The following is a 20,019-nucleotide window of genomic DNA, read 5'->3' as shown; positions in this document are numbered from 1 at the left end:
CAGCCTTGACTCATCAGCTATCTCAGAGATGTCCTGAGTGATCTCAGTGAATTTCTCACTCTGCCTCTGCATGCTAAATGTGTGACCATGCACACATGTGAGACAGTGTGATACTGTATATATGTATATGCCTTTGGAAAGAATATCTGTTTTTGTCTCTCATGGCTTGGTTTAAAATCACAACAAGGAAGGATTTGGGGAAATGTGTGTGATATATTTCTATAGCTGTTGGATGTCTTCTTCAATGGGGAGTCTATTTCTCTGGCAACCATGTTGTATGTCACTCCCTCATGGTCTTGCCCAATCTTGATAGAATAGAACTCATCACTAAGATGTGCAATAGGCTTCTTTTTAGAATTTCAACCTCCTTTTATTGTCATTAAGATTTATGTAACATGTGAAGAAAGCTAGGCACCGAAGAATTGATGCTTTTGAACTGTGGTATTGGAGAAGACTCTTGAGAGTCCCTTGCACTGCAAGGAGCTCCAACCAGTCCATTCTAAAGGAGATCAGTCCTGGGTGTTCTTTGGAAGGAATGATGCTAAAACTGAAACTCCAGTACTTTGGCCACCTCATGCAAAGAGTTGACTCATTGGAAAAGACTCTGATGATGGGAGGGATTGGGGGCAGGAGGAGAAGGGGACGACAGAGGATGAGATGGCTGGATGGCATCTCTGATTCGATGGATGTGAGTCTGAGTGAACTTTGGGAGTTGGTGATGGACAGGGAGGCCTGGCGTGCTACGATTCATGGGGTCACAAAGAGTCAGACACAACTGAGTGACTGAATTGAACTGAACTGAACATGAAATTAGCCATTTTGACCATTTTAAAAAGGACAATTCAGTAACATTTAGTAAATTCAAAATGTTGTAAAACTGTCAGTGGTTAAAATAACCAGACTTTATTTTCCTATCAGTTTTTATTTGTTCATATATTATCTTATATTTCTAATGGAATTTTAAAACAGAATAGTACCTGTTAAATGCTTATATAAGATGTAGATGAGTAAGTTTTCTAGACAATGCTTTCATGTAAAAGATTATACTCATGGTCAGCTAACCCAAGTGCTATTGACTATGACCTCATGTTTTGAATTGTGATTTTTAGTATAGTTTTTAAATAAAGTTATACTCTTAAAGAAATAGCTTAAATAACATCTAATCTTTTGATCTAATGTGCATTACTTATATGTTAAACATCATTCTTCATTTCAATTAGTTATTAAATTACATTTAATCTTTTGCAAAGAGCACCCACTTGTAAGTTAGGAAACTGTCATTAACTGGACAACCTTGAACACAACAGTTTCCTTCTCTGAATTTCAGTTTCCTCAACCACTCCAGTATTCTTGCCTGGAAAATCCCATGGATGGAGGAGCCTGGTGGGCTGCAGTCCATGGGGTTGCAAAGAGTTGGACATGACTGAGCAACTTCACTTTCACTTTTCACTTTCATGCACTGGAGAAGGAAATGGCAACCCACTCCAGTGTTCTTGCCTGGAGAATCCCAGGGACTGGGGAGCCCGGTGGTCACACAGAGCTGGACATGACTGAAGCAACTTAGTAGCAGCATCTATAAGATGAATGGGATTTAGCTATTCAGCCGGGATCCTACTGTTTACTGGGCATTGTCATATACTGGAGATACTGTGAAAATAGCAGCATCTTTGTTGTCTTTCTTGAAGGATAAAGGAGAAAGTAGTATGTTATAATGAAAGAATTTCCTATTAATATAACACTATGCCAATACAAAGTATACTGATCATTGTAGTATTACCTCTGTAAATTTCAAGGTAAAAAGAAAAAGAAAAACAAACAAACAAAAAGAAAACCACTTTTCCCTGAGTCAATAGAGTTGTCACTCTTCCTTCTGATCACCTAGACTCATCTCAAAAGAGAGGGTAGACATAATCAGATGACTGTCGCACCCACTTGGGTGGCTGTAATCAAAAAGATAGATAATTGCAAGGGTTCGTGAAGATACCATAACTTTCAGGCACTGCTGGTGAGAACGTAAAATGGTGTAGCCACTTTCTAAAACACTTTGGTAATTCTTCAATATGTTAAGCATAGTGTTACCATAAACCCCAGCAATTTCAGTCCTAAATATATATACTGAAGAGAATTAAAAACATACATTCACACACAAATTTGTACATGAATGTTCACAGCTGCATTATTTATAAGAGCCAAAATTAGAAATAGTCCAGATGTCCATCATTTGAGGAATGGATAAATCAAATGTACATCTAGACAATGGAATGTTATATGGTAATTAAAAGAAGTGAACTACTGATACGTACTGCAACATGAATGAACTTTGAAAATATTATGCTGAATTATAGAAACCAGACACAAAAGGCCATATACTGTATTATTTCATTTATATGAAATACCCAGAAATGGCAAATTTATAGAGACAGAAAGCAGGTTGTTGGTAGCTATGAGTTAAGGGTAGGGAAGAATGGGGAGTACTGCTAGTGGGCTTCAGGTTTTAGAGGTGATGAAAATATTCTGGAGTTAGATAGTGGTGATGATTGTATAAATCTGTGAATATGCTAAATACCACTGAATTGTATTCTTTAAAGGTAGTTTTATGGTATCTGAATTATATCTCAGTAAAATATTTTTTCAAAATCATTAAAAGATAGAGATTCATCAAAGTGGCTTTCTCCTTCAGTCATCTTCCCAGGAACTTTGAAAGGGGAATGACTGCCTTTAGAGAAATAAGGTCTGAAATTAATGCTTTATCAGTCAGAGAAGTAGAAGCCCTAGATAACATATATAGGACTTATATAGAGATTTAACTTTCGCAATGATAATTTCTCATTTATTAGTTACATAGTAGATGAGAGGCTGTTGCTTTGGTGTCTTGTGCTGGAATTTGAAGTGAGCCACCTGGGCAGTCAGGAAGGAAGATGGATGTGAAGTGGAGGAAGCAAGGGCAAGCTGGACCCTGCAAGAATGGGCCAGAGTCCTTGAGGACAGGTGAATCCACACACGTAACTCACTGCTTCCAATTTCCATGTTAGAATTAACTTTCAGGAGAAACTGGTGACCTTCATCCAGCAACTAAACACACAGGAGCTATAACTCTGTCTTGTGCCTTGCACCTACCTTTCAAATTTAAAAAGGTGGCAACAATTTCACTTTTGTCTTCCAGTTCTCAGATGAGACGTCTCATGTAGCCAGTACTGCAAGGACAGGAAATTTGGAAAGCATAGCTCCTGTTATACTAGCTTGGCACATTAACAAATATACTACATATACTAACTGGATTAAAACAAAATAGATGGGAAAATCATGTTAGAGAGGGGATCAGATCCCTAGGTAGAGTAAAATTTATTTTAGGCACATGGTATATACTCAGTTATTATTAGTTACTGTTAGCTTTCTGGAGATGTATGTTGAATGCAGCTATCAATCATAAGGGACCTTGGACAACCAAGGAAAGCTAGAAAAAAAATGATGGAGGGATGTTTGGCGGGACTCACCCTGCTCACCTGACAGGTAATGCCTACACTGAGCATGTGGCTAACTCTCCCTGTACTGATGGACATCAACCTTCTCTTCTTTGCACTGTGGCCTCCAAAAGCCCTTAGAGCCATTGTTCAATTCATTCACTGTTGTGTTCCCAGTGTTTATTATGATGTCTAGTACATAACAGGTGCTCAGAAAATATTTTTTGAATTAATGTGTGATAAGTACTACATAAAGATTATTCACTTAATAGCCACAATTTTGTGAAATCAGGTATGATTGCCATTTTATAAATGGGGACATTGAGAGTCTGAGTTTGCATTTATATAAAGTCAGACAGCAAGTGAGAGTTTGAACTTATTTCTTTATAATTCTTAAGAATGCATTGGTTGGGATACACTGTGCATCTCCCTGGTCCCTGCATTCAATTATTTTTCTCACTGGCTTGTTCTTCAGTTTCTTATGAGCTTTGTTTCTATAACTCATCAATGGACACATGCAGATAAATCTAGGAATTAGGAAGCATCATTTATGAACTCCTTGGGACTGAGAGTCACAAATTCTATACTATGACAACTTCACCAAACAGATAGTCTTGTTGGTGTCTGCTTACATCATCGAATGGCAACTATAAACTTCAAAGGATTCAGTCTGCCTTACACCATAGTAGGTGCTCAATAAGCACCTGTGAAATGAAGGTAGCAAAGACTAGATGACTGACTTTCTACCTGTTTTATAACAGAAAACATACCCTACTGATGATAAATCATTAGTAACCTTTTCATTCATGAAGGTCACAGGAAGCATGATTTCATTTTTAAATCATTGATTAGCTTGAGGCGAATCATCTGGTGAACATAGGCTCTAAGAAGGTGGGAGATAATCTGTCTGCAATTGTCTCTAATTCTCCTCCAGATGCTCCAGACAGGTCCCCTGCTGATGTCTTTAAAAGAAGAAAGTGTATTTTCTCCTCTCCATTTTAAAGAAAGTATAGTTTCAGCCTGTGAATCATTAAGTGCCAGTAATACCCATAGCTATTTTATTCCAATAAACCTTAAAAACAGTTGGTTTGCTTAGCAAACATTCAGAAGATAGAAAGTGTGCATTTTCCAAAGGGATCTTCTTTAATATTTGATGACAAATGGGGTCCTGATGGAACAGTACTGTAAATATCTCTATAAATAACCATCATTTTCTCCTTTATTCACCCGCTCTTCCACAATGCCTTTATGCAGAGAACATTCTCATATCATGGAGGGAGAGCTTTATCTGGTGATTAAGTATCTCTCTGAAAATCACCAGAATGCCACTTCTAGGATGGCATGCATTTGAAAAATAAGATTATAAGAACCATAGCAAAGATTATAGACCTTTTTGACTGGGATGAATATATAATAGAAGTTACTTTCAAGGGCAAGAAAAGAGTGTCTCTTTTAAGAGAGGTCATCAGTGTATCAGTTTCCAAGAATTACTGCACAATTCTTCCAGGTTTTTCCAGACCCTTAACAAAGTGAGAGGCTCTTGAACTTTACTGTGAATCTTTCATGGAAGACTTTAGCCAAAAATAGTAATGTCCTTACCAGTATTGGGCACATGAAGTTCTCTAAACAGTTTAACAAATAAAGGCAAATTTGGGATTTTTTTTTCAGGGAATTCAAGATAAAATCTGATAATTTATGAATTACTACTAGAGAGTGAATATTTTTAAGATGAAATTACAATATAATATTTTAATTATACTAACAGAAGCAGAGGATATTAAGAAAAGGTGGCAAAAATACACTATACAAAAAAGATCTTAATGGTGCAGATAACCATTATGGTGTGATCACTTACCTAGAGCCAGACATCCTAGAGTACAAAGTCAAGTGGGTCTTAGGAAGTATCACTACAAACAAAACTAGTGGAGGTGATGGAATTCCAGCTGAGCTATTTCAAATCCTAAAAGATGATGATGTGAAAGTGCTGCACTCAATATGCCAGCAAATTTGGAAAAGTCAGCAGTGGCCCCAGGACTGGAAAAGGTCAGTTTTCATTCCAATCCCAAAGAAAGGCAATGCCAAAGAATGTTCAAACTACCATACAATTGCAGTCATCTTACTCGTTAGCAAAATAATGCTCAAAATTCTCTAAGAAGGCTTCAACGGTGTGTGAACCGAGAACTTCCAGATGTTCAAACTGGATTTAGAAAAGGCAGATAAACAAATCAAATTGCCCACATCTGTTGGATCATTGAAAAAGCAAGAGAGTTCCAGAAAAACATCTACTTCTGCTTTATTGACTACGCCAAAACCTTTCGACTGTGTGGATCACAACAAATTGGAAAATTCTTCCAGAGATGGAAATACCAGACCACCTTACCTGCTTCCTGAGAAATCTGTATACAGGTCAAGAAGCAACATTTAGAACTGGACATTGAACAATGGACTGGTTCCAAATTGGGAAAGGAGTACGTGAAGGCCATATATTGTCATCCTGTTTATATAACTTGTATGCAGAGCACATCATGGGAAATGCTTGGCTGCATGAAGTACAAGCTGGAATCAAGATTGCTGGGAGAAATAACCTCAGCTGTGCAAATGACACCACCCTTACGGCAGGAAGTGAAGAGGAACTAAAGAACCTCTTGATGAAAGTCAAAGAGGAGAGTGAAAAAGTTGGCTTAAAACTCAACATTCAGAAAACGAAGATCATGGCATCTGGTCCCATCACTTCATGGCAAATAGATGGGGAAACAGTGGAAACAGTGTCAGACTTTATTTCTGGGGGCTCCAAAATCACTGCAGATGGTGACTGTAGCCATGAAATTAAAAGATGCTTGCTCCTTGGAAGAAAATCTATGACAAACCTAGACAGCATATAAAAAATCAGTGACATTACTTTGCCAACAAAGGTCCATTTACTCAAAGCTTTCATTTTTCCAGTAGCCATGTATGGTTGTGAGAGTTGGACCATAAAGAAAGCTGAGTACCAAAGAATTGATGCTTTTGAAGTGTAGTGTTGGAGAAGACTCTTGAGAGTCCCTTGGAGAGCAAGGAGATCCATCCAATCAGTCCTAAAGGAAAATCCTGAATATTCATTGGAAGGATTGATGCTGAAGCTCTAATACTTTGGCCATCTGATCCAAAGAACAGACTCATTAGAAAAGACCCTGATGCTAGGAAATATTGAAGGCGGGAGGAGAAGGAAATGAAAAGGATGCGATGATTGGATGGCATCACTGACTCAATGGACATGAATTTGAGCAACATCTGGGAGTTGGTGATGGACAGGGAAGCCTGGCATGCTGCAGTCCATGGGGTCACAAAGAGTTCGACATGACTGAGCTACTGAACTACACTGCACTGAATGTTTTAATAATCTGGGAGTCAAAGGCAAGTGATAGCCATATTTAGAGTAGGTTGATGATATCATGTATGCTCATTTTTTTCAGATGTAAAATGTTTAACCATTATTTAAAACAAATCTGCATAATATTATGAATTATTCATTTTCAAATTTTGTACTGTAGAAGATCTATAGTGGTGTGGTTGGTTGAAGATGGGAAATAATTGTGGGATCGTGGTCTAGATTCATCATCTTTACTTGACTAGCCTCTCTCCACAGTATCCTCAACTAACACAGGATCCCTTTTTACCCATTTTTAGATGGAAGTTCTGCCTAATATATCCTGTATGAAAAGGTTCCTCTATCCAGTATGGAAGTTTAAGAATTAGTGATTCAGGTAAAAACGCAAAAGACTTAAATCTTTCTCTCTCTCTCTTTATTTTTAAATAATAAGATTGCAGAATTCTAGTGACAGATTTTAGTAAATTAAGCAGTGTAAGAAATCCAGCAGAGATAAGTTAGATGATAGACAAGTCAAATTAGGGAAGAAAGTCAGTCTTGAGCTTTGATCCAAAGAAGGTCATTAGACTCCCTAGCTCAGGGACTTTTAGCCAAGATAGTCGCTTGGTGGTTGTACATCATGTCAGTTCTGATAATAAAAAATATCCACAAAGCACCATGAAAAAGCACAACACCAGGATGACAAATTTGAGTGAGTCAGTGCAAAAGAACTAACTAAAAGATGGACTATACTGCCTACAGATAGAATGATTTTTCCTCCTTGAGGGAAAAAGCAATAAATGGTAGGTAATCTGTCTCTTTGTAGGAAAAGAGAAAATGAATCACATACACAAAAAATTCCCAATTTTAGGGTAGTGCACTGTCAAATGGATGATACTCCCTTAACCTGATGATTCATTTATGTTCTATTTCTTTAATTGCTTTAGAATCTGCTATATAAATATTTGGTTTTTGTTTCTCGAAAAGGGGAGCTATACAGCTTATGCATGAAAATTGTGAGAGGATCATTTGAGGGTCTAATTTTGTATTTAGCTGCTTGTTCCATTCCAGAGTTGACTTCAGTGGCTGTCATATCAAAGATAAGTAGAGTAAATGTCAGCTGAATAGCAATGTGTTATATGCCATTACCTGTGTGATCACAAACGTGATGTTGCCACTTATAGAAAGGCCACAGCCCATATTAGTCTATGAAATCCAGGATTTCTAGGGTCTCAGGATATACAGCTTATTCAATTTTGACCGCCATTTTCAAATATTGCTTGTTGTATGTAAATTAAAACTTTTTCCCACCAGCTTTATTTCTATATTTTATTCTTGAAGTTTATAGAAGGTAATCTTCTATGAGTGTGCTAAATGTAGTCCCCTGAAGAATCCTTTACCTGGGCCTGCCTTAGAAGACCAAATCATAAGCAAAGATAAATGGGTTGAAATCTAAACATCCTCTTGACTTCAGTAGCTTTTGGGCACAGATAAGTTCCGAGTGGTATACATGCTGGATCAGTCAAAAAGTTCATTGCGGTTTTTCACTAATGTCTTATTGGTCAACGCAATCTTTCCTATACTCTGATTCTTGCTCAGACCTGCTAGTATCGACCTCCCATCCACTGGGCAGTCTTATAGAGAGTACTGAAAGTGCTGAAGTGGCTCCTCTGTCAGTCAGATTTACGATGTAATGGCCTGTGTTTTTCTTCTCTTGCTTCTGTTCCAGTGTTTATGTTCTCTGCTTATGAATTCATTTGGGAGCGTCTCCCTCCTCCACTACTGCCAGTGCCCACCATGGGAACACTAAATGTTATAAAGTGATATGTTCTAAAACTCTGAAAGTATCATGTCAAGGGGTTAGATCAGAGATGTGGCATGGAAAAATAGGATGGCTCGATTTCCGATCAGTGTCCCTTTTGTCACCTGTACTACACACACCAGCTCTGTTGTGCTGTGCATCTTATAGGGTCTCGCATAAGATCAACCTCTTGAGCTACTGCCTGCAGCTTCTTCTCTAAAGGGACAGCCCCAGTCTGAGGAGGTGGGCAATAGCCTTCCACACATTAACCACTCAATCTCTGGCTTAAGGACTTTGTTCATAAAACTCTTTCTCTTTCCAAGTGTTCGTCCTCTCCATAATTAGACTTAGATGGAAAGTATGGTCAGAAACTCCATTTATTCCCAGCTTTGAGAGCACTGATACCTCCCTTGGTAATACCTCTCTTGTGTAAAAATCACAAGAATTTTACGAACTTGTGATTTGAGGACTCTTGCACTCACCATATTCGGAGAAGGCGATGGCACCCCACTCCAGTACTCTTGCCTGGCAAATCCCATGGACGGAGGAGCCTGGTAGGCTGCAGTCCATGGGGTCGTGGAGTCGGACACGACTGAGCGACTTCACTTTCACTTTCATGCATTGGAGAAGGAAATGGCAACCCACTCCAGTGTTCTTGCCTGGAAAATCCCAGGGACGGGGATTCCGTCTCTGGGGTCACACAGAGTTGGACACGACTGAAGTTACTTAGCAGCAGCAGCAGCGCTCACCATATTAGGGGCATGAAAAGATGCCATACTTGTGTGAAATCCCAGATGTGTCTAAGCACCATGTCATCTCTACAGATGGTATTGTAGAGGAATAGGAATACACTATGGAAACTTCAGAGAGGGTAGGTGCATTAACATGTAACCACTAGTGTTTTTTGCAGTGCTTCATATTAGCTTTTGTTCACCTTCAAAGCATTTCTCTGTGCTGGCGATAACATTGAGAAATTACACATCAGTGGGAAAACTGCTTTCCACATTTTTCTTTTAATGATTTGTGCTTCTCATTGGGGCATGAACACCTTGGGTTCTGTCCAAATGGTATTCAGGACGAGTTTCTTCAAACAGTGCCAAGATGAAGTGGTACAGCCTGCTCGGTGCATGGTAACCACAGAGTAAGTCATTTTGTTCCAACTCATATGGCTTTTGTATTTTAAGCACAATTTGGAAGCCAGATTGTAGTGTTGAATGTATTTTTCCTCACTACATGGCTTTCATTTGTTCACACTAATTTCCTTTGGAAAGGAACACGATAACCAGTTTATCTTAGTCCTGACTGACCTGTTTTGAACAAGGATGAAGGTAGTGAGGAGAGATGGGATGAGTCCAGACCAGGTTGGTTCATGTAAGAAAAATGATGGAAGGAACTGGGAATGGTTACCCAGGTGAAGGGACAAGTTAGGGATGAGTCTAGTCTATAAAGGACTGAAGAGATTTCATTGAATTTTTCAGAAATTCTGTAAACATTGACCTTTCCCAGTTTGACCACTCTTAGCACTAATTAGTACCTTATATTTTTGCTGTTGAGTTCATTCAATTAAGCATTTAAATAGATATCATGACTTATTGTTATGTGATTGTTTTATATACCTAGTTTTTGTTTCTTCAATAATTATAAGCACCTTTAAATTCAGGAATTTGTCATTCCTTTCTTTAGGCAAAACTTATGATTATTGCATTGAATTACATGTGAAGGTACCTTTTTTTTTTTAAAATGATCTAAGTCCATAACATTGTAAACATGTGGTGGAATTTAGTCTCTGCTTACTATGCAAAATTCAGAGGCAAAAATATTAGGACTTTTAAAACAGATTCTTCTTTATTGGGCTCAGGAATATAGGTTGGAAATTCAAACCCAGAACAGAACAGACCATAAGAAATTGCTGATAAGCTTTTATTTAGCATAAAACTCATAAAATTTCAAACTCCTTTGGGGCCACTTATCCAATGCCCTCATTTTATTAATGGGCAAATCAGGGTGCAGAGACACAAGTGACTTGCCTCAAGTCTCAGTGAGAGTGAATGGAAGGGAACCTGAACTTGGATCTTCCTTTCCCAGTATTGTGCCTTATATTGATATCACTGTTATGGTTTTCACAGTGTACTGGGAGCCCGTCAACAGGCTTGGCATCACGTTTTGATGAAGTTGTAAATGTCTTTCTGTAATAAATGGGGCTATATATTGTCATTACAATAGGCATTTGGTTGCCTTTCAGCATCGAGTGTTACTGCAAGGCTGTGACCAAGATCTTACATCCATTTAACGAGTAATTCATTTTCATTTCTACTATATGCCAAGCCCTGGGCCAGGTGCAGAGAGCCCAGTGTTCTAGATGACATTAAGGTGTGCTTCTTGGCTCTCACTTCTGCTGATTGTCCCCAGTGGTACATGTAGCCTGAAGTCTAGTCAAATCAGCATCCCACATGGCAGATAGCCCTGACACAGTGATAGCCAAATCCTTGGCCACAGGCAATAAAGAAAAGTGAACATGATAATTTAATGGCCAAAACAGACTCTGCTGTATAAGTTTATGTGTAATAGTTACACAGATTTTTTTCAGGCATCTCCAAACTTACTTTTTGGTATATATAATTTTTTTATAGTTATATACTATATATAATTATAAAGACAAATATAATCATAATAGTTATATATTGAGTCACTGCATGTATTCTTCAATAGATTCTGAAATGAAAACAATTATTTTGTTGGAGAGAAGTGTCCCTCTCCTACACATAATTTGTCCCCTACAAAAGATAGAAGGAATTTCTATGCTTAGAATGCTACCACCTGGCAGGAAACTTGATTATCAATTCATGTGGCTTTTACCAGCTTTGAAGCCAGGCAATTCTTGTCAAATTTTTAGTTTGAAGAAATGTGCATTATTTCACATTTTGAACCTTGGGTATTTGTTATGACATTCTTTCAGATTTGCATAATTCAAAGTTGCATAAAATTAGACTGCAATGTTTTCTCAGGAGGGTGGAAAATAAAAAAAAGTTGGAACCTTTGAGCAGGTGGTATAAACATTCAGGAAAACTAGAAGATGTAATCCTTATTCTTAAATAGCATCAGCTGCATTAGGAAAATCAAACAGATGTATATAAAGCACATGAGTATAATCCAAAGCAGTATTTCTCAGCCTTTTTGCTATTATGCTCCCCAAGAGCTTTTCTAGAATTTTTTTTTCTAATTGCCCCCTACTCCATGGAAATTTATATTACAGATCTACTGTTCATGTTCTATCTGTATATGTGTGCTTCATACACAATTTTAGTAAGATTTTTAATTCCCCAGTAACCAGTTTTCATCCTCTTAGGGGTATAATTTCCCTCATTTAGAGTGCATGATTTAAATAATACATGCCTAAGTATATGATAATAAAATAAAACCCAGGTTAACTACATATAAGACCCTGAAGATGAGAGTAATAGACACAGGGCATGGACAAAAATGTATAAATCAGTGGCTACAGATGAAATATGAAAAATCAAAATTAACCAATATTTAATTAAATTTTGACATGTACACACTAATTTAAAATGGATAACCAATAAGGTCCTACTTTATAACACAAAGAACTGCTCAATGTCATGTGAAAGCCTTGATGGGAGGGCGAGAATACTGAGTCCCTTTGCTGTCCACCTGAAACTATCACCACATTGTAAATCAGCTGTACTCCAATATAAAATGAAAAATTTAAAAAGATGTTTGTGAAACATAATATTGTACCGGTTTCACATTTTGTTTCATGCTAAGTTCTGAAAAATTATATTACATTTGAAAACAGTTTGTAAGTTAGATTTTCTCACTTCTTAATAATCCCTGAAAAAATGAGTTACTTATAACCAAAGTTCAAAAACTGAATTATTTAAAACATTGCAAAATCTTTGTAGCAACACACACACACACATATACACACATATTTAAAGTGAGACATGAGTACATTTAATATATGTTACATAATGTTGGGTGGCAGTTCCAAAACTAGGCTTGGGAAGACTTCCTCGGGCGTGAAAGCTGAGTCCCACCTTGACTGCCCCGTGGGTACTGTGCCAGAATTGGTATATGGAAGACAGAGGGAAGCAGAAGGAGATGGCAGCTCCCCTTGGACATAAGTGGTTGGTATCTTTATATATGTGTTAAAGAAAAATACTTAACAGAATTAATTATCTTTGGTTAAGGAGCTCTCTTAACAAGGCCCTGAAGGCCATATATTCATTGTACAAACTGAGTTCTTAGCAAGTGGGAAACATGCAGAGATGTATACACAGACATACCCTGAAAACAAAGAAGACATGTGCCATTTTTTTTTTACTGTTTTCCAACAGAATCCTGTTACTTCCTGTGAGCCCCATTTAAGTTTGTTTTTAATTGGGGGGGAGTGGTGTTGGGAGGAAGTGATAACAAAAGACAAAACAGAAGTTGGATGTGATATAAATTGTTTCAGAAATAACGGGTTTATTCTGCTTATATTTTAGGTGATTAGTGTTTTAAAGTTTCTAAAAATCTTAAATTATGATTTTTAGTACAGTGTGACAAGAGTTCACTGATCTTGAGTTTTCACCACAGGTGGCCCTACTTTCCTGGTTATCATGGGCGGTGATAATCTTCTTTTTGACAGATAGGGTTTAGGAGTTGTCCCACATTGAACTTGGATTTATTATGAACATCAGGTCTGTATTGATCTTCATTTTTCCAACCTCATTTCTTGTTTCTTTCAAGTTACCTCTGGGAGATCTGTAATATTAGGGCTACAGAGGATGCCTTGTTGTTGAGAAAAGTTTGAAAAGTTGGCTGTGGTTATGTCTCAAGTTTACATTTAGAATTTCAGGGAAAGGAAGTTGAACGGGATTGGAACGTTGGTAATAGTAACAGCTTGCAATTATGGGACGTTCAGACTTTTTCAGATTTCAGTGTTGTCACTTTACAAGCTTCTTACAGATGTCCACAGGAGGAATATGTGCATTCTAGAATCTTTGAAAGATAATCAGGGAAGTGAAATGACTTGTCTATAATTATCTAGCCAGCCTATTGCTTGGCTTCCTTCTATTTGCTGTTGTTTAAACTGTGACCCTCTTGCTCTTTTATAACTTTTATTTTTCCCATTTTTTTTTGGGGGGGGTAATGTTTTGTTATTTTTTAAATTTATTTTTCACTTTTCTCCTTGTACTTTTTTTTTAATTTTATTTAAAGTACATCTGTATTGAGCAGTTCCAAGTCTCATATAATGAAGGTAAAATCAGTCATTACATGTAAAACACTGCTTGCCTTTGAATTTGACATTTTGGCCATAACTTTATCTTCTAACCCCTGGAAATATGCCCCTCCTGTTTGCAGTGATCTTTGGTAAAACATCTCACCTCTGAACTCCGTTTGCTCAAGGCCAAATGGAGAATTTGTTACCCATTACTACTTGAGAGGGATGACCTTGACTTCCTCTGGGTGAACAGTGTCACTTGAGGAGGTTCCCTTGGTGTCAAATGAGATTGCTAGTGGTATAGACCCACCTTGCAGGACTGGTGAAGAGTGAATGCAAGTTGGGTACAAAAAAATCAAGCTCCTGAGGGCAAATCGGAAAGCTTAACCGCCGAGACCGTAGAGGGTACGGCCCTGGCGTTTGAGAGCGTAGACCACATCGGTGGCGGTGACAGTCTTCCGCTTGGCGTGCTCGGTGTAGGTGACCGCGTCCTGGATCACGTTCTCCAGAAATACTTTTAGGACCCTACGGGTCTCCTTGTAAATGAGCCCAGAGATGCGCTTCACACCACCACGACGAGCCAGGCAGCGGAGAGCAGGCTTAGTGATGCCCTGGATGTTGTTGCACAGAACCTTGCGGTGGCGCTTAGCGCCGCCTTTCCCCAGGCCTTTACCGCCTTTCCCGCGTCCGGACATGGCTTCCCGAGGAGCAAATCAATAGCAATTAACAAGCTGGTCGTATGGTGTTGTCCATAGACAATAAATGATGTAAGGCTTGCTCTTCTCATTAGACGTTTTGCTACTTAGAATAAAGTTATTGACCAAAGTTGAGGTTTGAGAGTTAAGTATGTTTTTAATGGAAACATCACTAGCATCCCAGTCAACTGGAAAGTAAACTTTTCTAAATAGCAAACAAAAGATCACTGGCAACTTTGCTCCTAGAAATACTGATATGCCAGGCTTAAAGATAGCTCCTCAGTAGAGAACTCACTCTTCTCTCATGTGGCAAATCTGTTCTGGTGGAAAGATGGCCAAGGGTGTGCACCTCTACAAAGGTTGGCAGTGAGATGCATTTATTCCCAATGAAGAGCCTACTTTTTTGCAAAGGGCCAGAGCTCTTCTAATGTCACCACTAATAAGACTTTTTCAAAGAGCCCTTGGGCTTCTTTCAGTGTGTCTGGTTGCAGAGGAGAATTCTCTTAAAGTAGGAATTAATGGTTTTATTTACTTTGTTAGGAAGAGCATATGTTTGAGTTATATTTTTTGGCTACATTTCTCTTGATCTCTAACTCATAACTGAATTCTAATGCCTCGAGGCATTTGCCAGATGGCCACATCTTAGGAATGGTCCAAATTTTTATTCAGGTGATTCTCTTTCATATTTCACCCCCCTCAAAAGAATGAAAAATATATTTGCTCAGGATATAAGCATTTTGATATGAATGTACCTTTCTTTTAAGCAAGAGAAAAAGGAAATAATAACACTGGTCTCCTGGAAATTTACCAGTAAATATAGATAGCCAGAACAGAGCTTATAAATGGGTAAAGTGATATGATGTAGTTTATACAGGAAAGTGAGGCCATATACTTCTAGAACACCAAACTTGCCTTATCTACCTCATCTCTTCCTAATAGGAACAAAGTAGTGGAAGAGGAAGGATAATTAATCCTTGGTTAGATCCCGTTATTACTTGCCAGTAGCCATTGGATTTCCATTTCTGATCTAGTTTCTGAGACATCTTTCTTTTGTGATCCCTTGAGTCAACAGTTGTCTCAATTTCCATGTTTTATTTTCTCCTTTTCTTCAGCTTGGTAAATAAGTATGTCTGGTCTCTCATTATCTTTCCTGTTTGAAACACATACTTTAAGAGATGAAGAAGAAGGCTGAAATTGGTGCTTGTAAAAAGCTTCTAGCTTGTTGATATGCATTGCTTCCATGGAGTAGTTTCCTGATCCCTATTTTGAAGTTTATTTTTAGATAACACTAACAAAACACTAGCCAGTTTGAATTCATTTTCCTGTTTTCAGAAAACAGTGAATTGGCAGATATTCAGAGAACTGGCAGATGTTCTGAGAACCAGGGCTTCCCTGGTAGCTCAGCTGGTAAAGAATCTGCCTGCAATTCAGGAGACCCTGCTTCGATTCCTGGGTCAGGTAGTTCCCCTGGAGAGGGGAATGGCTACCCATTTCTGTATTCTTGCCTGGGAAATCCCATGCATAGAGGAGCCTGGCAGGCTACAGTCCATGGGGTCCCCAAAGAGTCAGACATGATCAGTGACTAACACTTTCAGAGAACTAAAAAGAACATAAGACATATCAGAATCGAATTTTGGAGCTGGAAGTGGAACTAAACACCATCCAATCTAATCCTTTCTTACTGCAGGCAAAGACATGTGAGTTCAAAGAAGTTAAGTTCCTTCCTAGTACATAGTTGAGCTGGGACACGAGCACTTACTTTTCCACTTTTTGCGCAGTGCTTTTCTACTATCAAAAAGAATTATAATACAACAAGCAGGACCAAAGTTATAAAACTTCCATTCCGGACAGGGATTTGCCTCAAATGGAGTTTACTTAGCAATTCTAGTTCTGTCTCCTGCCTACTTTTTCCTCCTTAATTATTGTTGTTAATTTGTATTTATTGATTCATCTGCCAGGTGAACTATTTCATTGCACAAGCTGGTATTATAAACCCTCTTAGAGATTACACACTAAAAAGGACAAAATGTGGCTGTAATTTAAAACCTTGTTTTCCAGGACTTTACCAACATTTCTCTTATCTTCTAAAATAGATTTTTCTTTGTAGCAGTCAGTTCAGCACCAATCACAAGATTGTTGGAAGGATGAGAAACTGATTTATTTTCCTTTCCTGTTCTTATTTCATAATTACCCCTTTACCTTTTCAAACTCTGCTTCATTACTTATTTTGGAGGATGGATTGATTAGTTTATTGATTTATTCAATAAATATTATATTTGGTGACTACTATATGCCAGTCTTAGGCTGAACTCTGGGAAACAGAAAGACAAAAAAAGTACTGAGTTCCTGAGTTCCTGTGGACTTATCATCTAGCATAGGGAAGAGGAAACCTGTGGCAGAGGGACCAACTGGGATGAAGTGGCAAGAGCAGTTTCTTGTCTATTTTGCAGCATGACATAGACAGAAAATGATAATATTGTATGACAAATGGCAGGACCCTGGTGGTAATTTGGAAGCCTGAGAGGTTATTCTTGGATAGATGCAAATGAGTGATATTATAATAGAGCTTGGCTGTGCGCAGCCCTTAGCACGCAGCTGTTAGTATGTGCCATTACCCCACACCCTGTTACCAGGCAGCAGTAACCCCGGGACTGTTAGTGGTCCTGCTTAGCCATTGGTCAGTAATGCAGTGGGCCCCTCCCCCAAGCGACCAACTGTCAATAAATGACCATTAGTGGTCCTGCTCAGTCATTGGTTGGTACTGCAGTGGACCCCTCCCCCAAGCGATCAACTGTCAATGAGTGACCGTTAGTGGTCCTGTTCAGCCATTGGTTGGCACAACAGTGGGCCCCTGTATCAAGTGACCAATTGTCAATAAGTGACCCCTAGTGGGCCCATGGGGCTTCCTTGGTGGCTCAGAGAGTAAAGAATCCACCTGCAATGCAGAAGATGTCAGTTCGATTCCTGCATTGGGAAGATCCTCTGGAAAGGGAATGGCTACCCACTACAGTATTCTTGCCTGGAGAATCCCATGGACAGAGGAGCCTGGCAGACTATAGTCCATGAGGTCACAAAAAGTTGCACATGTCTGAGCGACTAAGCACAAGTGGGCTAATTTCAGCCAACAGTCAGAGGAGAAGTGGTCTTCAGGCTGAGAGTGAGGTAAGAGGCAGATCCTGACCTTCTCTCCTCAGGCTCATCAGGTGAGCTGGGGCCAAGGGAACAGGTTGGGGGCTGTGTCCTGCAGGGCTCTGGAGCTGCCCATGCCAAGTCCACACACTGTCTAGGCCCAGACCTTGAGGTGGCAGTGAACCTCTCCCTCATCCCTGTCTCTGCAACCTAATGACAGCAGCTGTCTACTTGGGTCATTGTCTGAGAGACCTGCCCCCATGGTGCCAGTGGTTTGAGGAGCTTGAGGGCCAGTTGGGTCCTAGGCACCTGGCTCCCTCAGTGATGATAGGTGGGCAGGGTTTGGGGACCTGGCACTGAGGGCACTCCTAGCTGGGCTCTGCCTCCTCTGAGCCAAGACCAGGACCTCGGAGGGTGAAAGTTGTGTCTTGTGACATTGCCCTTTCTTGTCAGAACAGAGAAAAGCATTTGTTTGGTGAAGATTTATAGGAACATGATTAGCTGACTGTGACCTGACCTCAAGAACAAAGGATCTGACACCAAGACGTTCACAACAATTAACCACGCATCTCTCTCACCTTTCCTAGAAAAGGGCTTTGCTGCAAGCTTTTGGGGTTTTAAGGCACGAGCCACCTGTCTCCTTGCATGGCCTTCAATAAACCTGTCTCTGCTCCAAATTCCGACATTTTGGTATTGTTTGGCCTCACTCTGTGATGGGCATATGGACATGAGTTTCTGTAACGGTATGTCCTGCAAACCTCAGGCTCCATATAGCCAGCCCAATGGTGAGATGATCAACTTCTAGCCCTGGCTAACTGGTTGGGATTCCCTGCAGTAGTCTTGGAAAGGAAATGTTTTCCTTAAATAAGGAAGTTATAGTAAAAATGGAGGAAAAAAAAAAGATTAACCTGAAAGATATTGGGGAAATGGGATTGATATGACTTGGTGAGTAGTTGAGATAAGGGGAAGACGTTAAGGATGATTCTTGAGTATGTGACCTGATCACCTGAGTGCATGATGGTGCCATATACTGAGATGGTAAATCTTGAAGTAGATGGAAAAAGAGGAGGTAGAAGCTGTGATTATGCTTGAATTAGGTCCTTGAATGAAGTGCAGTTTCCAACAGAATTGACTGGGGCCTGGAAAGGGCCAGGCTGGTTTAAACTCTGCTCAAGCCTGACAAGTTAAGGAAAATATAGCTGTTTGGAGATCTCTGCCTTTACCCCTGAGTCCTGATATGACTTTTGAAGATATGGTTTCTATTAAATGCTGCTGCTGCTAAGTCGCTTCAGTCATGTCTGACTCTGTGCGACCCCATAGATGGCAGCCTACCAGGCTCCCCCGTCCCTGGCATTCTCCAGGCAAGAACAGTGGAGTGGGTTGCCATTTCCTTCTCCAATGTATGAAAGTGAAAAGTGAAAGTGAAGTCGCTCAGTCGTGTCTGACTCGTAGCGACCCCATGGACTGCAGCCTACCAGGCCCCTCCATCCATGGGATTTTCCAGGCAAGAGTACTGGAGTGGGTTGCCATTGCCTTCTCCTTCTATTAAATAGTAAAGTTTTAAATAAGGAAAAATAGTTTGCATAAATTTGTAGTGGGGTGTGGTGAGTTTTCAATTGATGGTTCTGTGCAATGGAGACTCTGAAATGGAGAGTTTGAACACAGAAGATTTATTGGGGGTTCTCATTAGAGATAGTCCTATAGAGAAGTGATGAGAGGAAGAATGGACAGAGGGAAAAGCAGATGTGGAATGAGAAGTCAGCCAGTTCAACCTGGAGCTTTGGATGCCACTTCATGGTACTGAACACAGAGGCAAAAGGGCCTGGTCTTTCTATCCCCACATGAACCATTTTTCTGTTCCTGCCTTCCAGAAGAGGGCATAACTTTAATGCACAAGAGAACTTGAATGGCACAGTTCTCAGAACAGGCCAGTGTCCAGCCAGTGAGGGACATAGCTGTGAGCCGTTAGCAGCTGATATTGCAAGTAGATGGGGGAGAGTAGGATAGCTATGCCAGATCTGAAGAAGGGATCTGGGGTGGAACCCTGGAGTATCCACCACTCTGATAAGTGAAGGTTTCTGGTAGGCAGTTTCCATAAGCCTGTCTTAGAGAGGTGAACTTGGCATTCACTACTGTGTAAAAGATCACTGAGGTCATGGGTATGATCACTGTGTACAAAGAAGAATTAGAACAGAACCTTGGGCAATGTCAAAACTTAAGCAGTAAGGTAAATAAGGGAGCCCAAAACATAAAGAGTGTCTCAGGAGGTTGGAAACTCAAGGAATACTGGTCATTGGAGCCAGGTAAAAAAGACACATCAGCAGTGTGCAGTGTTGCAAATCAACCTGTCTGTCGAACAG

General features: G+C 39.6%; 2 protein-coding genes across 2 annotated transcripts in view; one reads left to right on the top strand and one right to left on the bottom strand.

Moving 5' to 3' along the window:
* Positions 1 to 20,019, top strand: part of SGCD (sarcoglycan delta) — a 1,096,788-nt gene that overhangs the window by 207,144 nt on the left and 869,625 nt on the right. The gene's annotated exons all lie outside the window — the stretch shown is intronic.
* Positions 14,219 to 14,530, bottom strand: LOC112587037 (histone H4-like). Its single transcript, XM_044947416.1, has one exon. It carries the CDS (start codon positions 14,528 to 14,530, stop codon positions 14,219 to 14,221), a length of 312 nt encoding a protein of 103 aa, XP_044803351.1.

This window comes from Bubalus bubalis, chromosome 9 (genome assembly GCF_019923935.1).
Source record: "Bubalus bubalis isolate 160015118507 breed Murrah chromosome 9, NDDB_SH_1, whole genome shotgun sequence".
Lineage (NCBI taxonomy): Eukaryota > Metazoa > Chordata > Mammalia > Artiodactyla > Bovidae > Bubalus > Bubalus bubalis.
The sequence above is the reverse complement of the archived record's forward strand: the minus strand, read 5'-3'. Positions and strand labels throughout refer to the sequence as shown.

What these genes read in the sequence shown, in the direction of transcription:
- LOC112587037 (XM_044947416.1), bottom strand. Translation starts at nt 14,530, where the DNA reads ATGTCCGGACGCGGGAAAGGCGGTAAAGGCCTGGGGAAAGGCGGCGCT.